The sequence below is a fragment of the Chrysemys picta genome, unplaced genomic scaffold (genome assembly GCF_011386835.1).
Source record: "Chrysemys picta bellii isolate R12L10 unplaced genomic scaffold, ASM1138683v2 scaf3354, whole genome shotgun sequence".
Classification (NCBI taxonomy): Eukaryota; Metazoa; Chordata; order Testudines; family Emydidae; genus Chrysemys; species Chrysemys picta.
The window spans coordinates 1-6,000 of NW_027056056.1; the positions used below are offsets into that span (position 1 = coordinate 1).

The 6,000-nt window shown below is 51.4% G+C and overlaps 1 protein-coding gene across 1 annotated transcript; it reads right to left on the reverse strand.

Moving 5' to 3' along the window:
* Nucleotides 1-834: 834 nt before the first annotated feature.
* Nucleotides 835-5,993, reverse strand: LOC135980443 (caspase recruitment domain-containing protein 8-like). The gene is made up of 4 exons (XM_065580430.1): nt 5,831-5,993; nt 5,416-5,557; nt 2,743-2,784; nt 835-1,569 (listed from the first exon to the last, which is right to left on the reverse strand). The coding sequence occupies exons 2-4, from the start codon at nt 5,498-5,500 to the stop codon at nt 1,298-1,300; spliced, it is 399 nt and encodes a 132-aa protein (XP_065436502.1). The 5' UTR covers nt 5,501-5,557; nt 5,831-5,993; the 3' UTR covers nt 835-1,297.
* Between the last annotated feature and the right edge of the window lie 7 nt (nt 5,994-6,000).

Consider the following 6,000-nt stretch of genomic DNA (forward strand, 5'->3'; position numbering starts at 1 on the left):
CTGCAGACTGGTGATCCGCCTGTCCTCTGGCCCCCGTGTCCCTCCCTGGACCCCGGTGCCCTTTTAGCTGGGGTGCTGCCCCCTGGCAGTAAGCCCTTTCTCTCAGGGTCTTCCCTCCCAGGGGATCCCCCACCTACTATCCCTACCTCGCCTCAGGATAAGGCCACTGCCAGTGTCCAACTAGCCCCCGCTCCCTGGGGCAGACTGCAGTATAGGCCACTCATCATCGGCAAGGTTGGGTTTGGACCTGCTGCCTTGACCTAGCCCTGGGCTGCCCTCTGCAACCCCCAGTACCCCTTGGCCTTCTGCTAGGCTGCAGCCTGGGGCTTTCCAGGCTGGAGCTCCCCAGCTCCTCAGCCTTTCCCCGGCCCTGCTCCACTCAGGTACCCTGTGTCTAGCTCCCTGCAGCCAGGCCCTTCTCCCTCTGAAGGCAGAGAGAGGCTCCTGGCTCACAGCCTCTTTATCCAGGCCAGCTGTGGCCTGATGGGGCATGGCCCAGCTGTGGCTGCTTCCCCAATCAGCTCAGCTGCAGCCCTCTGCCAGGGCTGTTTTAAGCCCTTCCCAGCAGGAGCGGGGGACCACCCGCTACAGTTCTGCTGAAGAGTGAGGCTCTGAAAGGCATGGGGATGGTCCCACACAGGGGGGTGGGGGATGGTCCCACACAGGGGGGTGGGGGATGGGCCAGACCAAGGAGGTCAGCGCTAGCGTAGGTTCTCTGGGGCAGGACATGGGCAGAAGGCTAATCTGTCTGCTGGATCATGTCAGAACTTTCCTTGTCTTCCTCCTTTTCTGCAACGAAACAGGAAAAACACTTTTCTAAAATTGAGGCAAACATTTGGATATGAGAAAAAATGATTTATGTTTATTTAAAAATGTTCCTCTCTTTCATTCCAAATAAAGCTTGGTTAACTGAGAGATCGGCTGTATGTTTGGAAAGATGCAACCCCTTCTTCAGTCTCTAAGGAGAAGACATGCAGAAACCTCGCACAAAGGGGTCTACAAGGTACTGACGGCCGGGAGCCTAAGACCCCTATTTTGTCTAGAGGACAGAAGGAAATGCTCCCCCAGACTGCGAGTAGGAGAAGATGAGAGCAGGTAGATCCTAAGAAGAAATGCTGAGAGACCAAGGAAGAGTGAGAGGTAGCGGTGGCCTAAAGGACACTGTGATTAAAAGCTCCTCGTATCACACCAGCTTTATGATGCTGCGTAAGTAACAAAGGGAAGAATATGTTCACACCCCAGACTGGCAGGGGCAGCTGCCGGGAGCACAGGTGGCTGTCAGCGGGATCTCCAGGCCCTAGCTGGATTGTTCCAAGTCCTGTACAAGGTAAGGGTCCGTCTCTCTGAGACTCTGGTAGAGTTCTTCTTGGGCCCGAGCTCCTTTCCGCTCAACCAGCTGCAGTAAGGCCTCGTTCATCACCTTTTGTTTGTTCTGCATACTAAGCACCTCCTCCTCTTCATCACTGTTCATTGCCCCTATGTCCCGTAAGCGCGCCAGGATGGGATAGATCACTCTCATCCGACGACGGAGCTGCTCCCGGTGCTTCTTCACAAAGGACTCGCCTCGAGCTAAAGGAGACACCAGCCGTGCATTACTCTGCTGGGTACGGGAGGTACAACACTGGGTTATTACAGTCCCACTAAATGACCCCATGTCACTGTGGGTGAAACAGCTTCCCCTGCACGGTAGGGCTGTTCTAGCTCAAAGTGTGCGGTCAGTTGCATGAAGTCATTCAGGCTGGAATATGGTTTGTAACGACCCATCCACGCTAACGCTGCAAGGGGCTGGGGCTCTGAGCAGTAGCCAGCACTGCTACACGTTCCAGACCATCCCATCAGCCTGTCCCGGGGGTACAGCCAGGGGTAAGGAGCTGACACTGAGCAAAGGAAAGCTTGGGGTGGACCTCAGGAGCACAACTCTCACCAGTGCCGTACAGAGGGATCCCTTTGTGAGGAAGGGATGGAATCTGTCACTGCACCAGGGCCGGCTCCAGGGCTTTTGCCACCCCAGGCAGGCCAAAAAAAAAAAAAAAAGCTGCACTCGGCAGCAATTCGGCGGGAGGGCCTTCCCTCTGAGCGGGAGTGAGGGACCCTCCGCCGAATTGCTGCCGAATAGCTGGACGTGGCGCCCCTCTCCCGAGAGGCCGCCCCAAGCACCTGCTTGGTAAGCTGGTGCCTGGAGCCGGCCCTGCACTGCACTGGACAAAGGCAAACGAGAAGGTCTTTCTCCATGTCTAATGTCTATGCTTCAAGCAGGAGAACCGGGCGTGTTAGAGAAGAAATGGATTCCAGCTAAAGCTTGTCAACATTTTTTCAAACTTTTTTCCAAGTGGCTTTTTTAAAAATAAAACTTTGTTTTTTTTTATTCTGAAATTGTCCGATTTCCCCCTCCCCCCTCCCCCCCCCCAACAACCTCCTTCCCCTTTGAAATTGACAATCCAAAGGGTTTTCCCTCTTTGGTATTTTACTCATTTCCCCCACCCTCCCGCCTTCCCTTCACTCAGCACCTATTTCTAATTTTGCCACTGAAAAAAACATGGGGGTGGGGGAGAGAAGAGTGAGAGGAAGGGGTAAAACTGGAGAGATTTAAAGTTTGGGGTTTCCAGGTTGAAAAAATTCAGAAATTTTTCTTGTAAATGTTTGAAGAACACCCCTAGAATTAATTATTTTTCCATTAAACATACTGTATTCTGACCAGTTTGAGATTGCGGAAACTGAAAGCTCTGTTAAAATAATACTGACCTGGGAGTGTTTGGGAGGATGCTGCAGGAATTTTAACGTCCCCTAAAAGACAAAGGGAAGGGATCAGTCGAACACCCTGTCACTTCTCTCATTAGCAGGAGGGTCCAGCAACATTAAAGACCATCAGAGGCTAGGGGCAATCAGAGAAGCTCTGCATTCCCAGAGACCTTCTCCTGCTTTGCTAGCAGGTGTCTCAGCTTCTCTAAAGTTATACTGGAGTTTCTCCACCTCACAGGGAATCTTGAAATACTTGGTTAATTTCCTGAGGATAATTTCTGAACTCTCCAGAGGAACCATGATCAAAGATCCTAAAAGTGCATTTAAACCACAGGACTTTGTTCAGTGGATTAGGATTTTTGCCATGGATAAGGAAGATGGCAGAGCTGAGACACCTGATTGAATGAACATCTCCTGCTTCTCTGTACCCCCAACACGCTTAACTTCGATACCTGGGAAGTTATCATGATTCAACAATCAGTTTGCACCTAGAGGATAATAGCGTTATAAGGGAGAGCCAGCACGGGTTTGCCAAGAACAAAGCATGCCAAACCAACCTAATTCCCTTCTTTGACAGGGTAACTGACTTACGGGATAGAGGGAAAGCAGCAGATATGCTATATCTTGATTTTAATAAGGCTTTTAACACAGTCCCTCATGACATTCTCATAAGCAAATTCGGGAAATGTGGTCTAAATTAAATTACTATAAAGTGAGTGCACAACTGGTTGAAAGATGATACTCAAAGAGTAGTTATCAATGGTTTGCTGTCAAACTGGGAGGGCCTATCTAGTGGGGTTATACAGGCATCAGTCCTGGGACTAGTCAATATTTTCATTAATGACTTGTATAATGGATTGGAGAGTATACTCAGAACATTTGCAGATGTCACCAAGCTGGGATGGGTTGCAAGAACTGTGGAGGACAGATTTAGAATTCAGAACCACTTTGACAAATTGGAGAATTGGTCTGAAATCAACCAAATGAAATTCAATAAAAACAAGTGCAAAGTACTCCACGTAGGAAGCAAAAATGAAACGAGACCTATCTAATGGGGGATAACTGGCTAGGTGGTAGCACTGCCAAAAAGCATCTGGGGTTATAGTGGATCGCAAATTGAATATGAGGCAACAATGGGATGCAGTGCCAGTTGCAAAAAAGGCTAATATCGTTCTGGGATGTATTAGCACGAACGTTGTATGTAAGACAGGGGAGGTAATTGCCCCAGTCCACTCGGCACTGATGAGGCCTCAGCTGGAGCCCTGTGTCCAGTTCTGGGCACCACACTTGAAGAAAGATGTGGGCAAATTGGGGAGAGTCCAGAGGGGAGCAACAACAGTGATAAAAGGGTTAGAAAACTTGACCTGTGAGGGAAGGTTAAAAAACTGGGCCTGTTTAGTCTTGAGAAAAGACTGACGGGGGGAACCTGATAATAGTCTTCAAATATGTGAAGGGCTGTTACAACGAGGACAGGGATCAAATGTTCTCCATGTCCACTGAAGGTAGGACAAGAAGTAACTGGCTTAATCTGCAGCAAGGGAGATTTAGGTTAGATATTAGGAGAAACTTTCTAACTCTAAGGGTAGCTAAGCTCCGGAATAGGCTTCCCAGGGAGGTTGTGGAATCCCCGTCATGGGATGGTCTAGGTCAGGGGTGGGCAAACTACGGCCTCTGGGCTGGATCCGGCCCGCAGAATTGCCCCCTGTGGTGCTGCGGTCCCGGCGCCGCTCTCAGAAGCGACCCCCGGGCAGCGGGGCAGAGGGCTTGCCCTTGCCTCCAGGCATCGCCCCCCGCAGTTCCCATTTGCTGGGAATGGGGAACCATGGCCAATGAGAGCTTCGGGGGAGGTACCTGGAGGTGTGGCAAGGGCAGTGCACACAGAGCCCTCCGCCCCCCTCGCCCACAGGGCCCACAGCACTTCCTGGAACAGTGCGGAGCTGGGGACAGGGCAGGCATACAGGGAGTCTGCACTGGCCCCAGTGCGTGCCGCTGCCACCCCGGAGCCCAAACCCCTCCTGAACCCCGCCCCCCAACTCCCTGCCCTAAGCCCCCTGCCAGCACCCCATGCCCCACCTGCACCCCAACCCCCTGCCCTGAGCTCCCTGCTGCACCTCTGTGCACCCCAGCCCCCTGCCCTGAGCCCCCTGCTGCAGTCCGCACCCCTCCTGCATCCCACACTCCCTCCCACACCCCAACCCCCTGCCCTGGCCCTGCATACAATTTCCCCACCCAGATGTGGCCCTTGGCCCAAAAAGTTTGCCCACCCCTGGTCTAGGTTTACTTGGTCCTGCCTCAGCAAAGGGGGCTGCACTTGATGGCCTCTCAAGGTCCCTTCCAGCCCGACATTTCAGCAATTGTATGAGCTTCAGTCACCACGATCAGCTGCCCAGAAGTTCTGAGTAATGGTCTCAAGTTGCAGTGGGGGAGGTCTAGGTTGGATATTAGGAAACACTATTTCACTAGGAGGGTGGTGGAGCACTGGAATGGGTTCCCTAGGGAGGTGGTGGAATCTCCTTCCTTAGAGGCTTTTAAGGTCAGGCTTGACAAAGCCCTGGCTGGGATGATTTAGTTGGGGTTGGTCCTGCTTTGAACAGGGGTTGGACTAGATACCTCCTGAGGTCCCTTCCAACCCTGATATTCTATGATTCTGCTTCAACGTCTTACGTGTGATCCTACCTGGCCTCACAAACGTCTTCCAAACCAATTTCCCATCTTTTCTGTCTTTCATGTGAAGCTTGATTTCCTCCTCCATATCCGTCATGTAGAGCTCAATATATCACTGCTGGTCTGCGGGGCTTCTATAGCAGAGCTCCAGGTGCTGCAGTAAAGATAAAATGACTTATGAGAGTCTCCCACCTCCGCCAAGAGCAGGAGTGAACGATGCCCATTGTCTGCTGTGTCCATTGTGGTCTCTTGGCTTATACTTAGATTGGAAGCTCTTTGGGGCAGGTCCATCTTTTTGTTCTGTGTTTGTACAGCACCTGGCACAAGGGGGTCCTGGGCACTACCACCATACAACTAATGCATAATAATAATGAATTGTTCAGCTCGTTTTGATGCCTCAGTGGAAGTAGAGGACAATCCTACTTACGTCAGGTGTTATCTTTAGCTCTGATGTACCAGACACCTCATACTGAGATCCAAAGTACAGCGCACTGGTCTGAGGAGGTTTGGGAACGAGCTTTGACTCCCACTTGGTTTCTTCTTCTTCAATGGCCTGTAAATGTCAAGCATTGTCATTTCTGAGAGATACAAACAGGA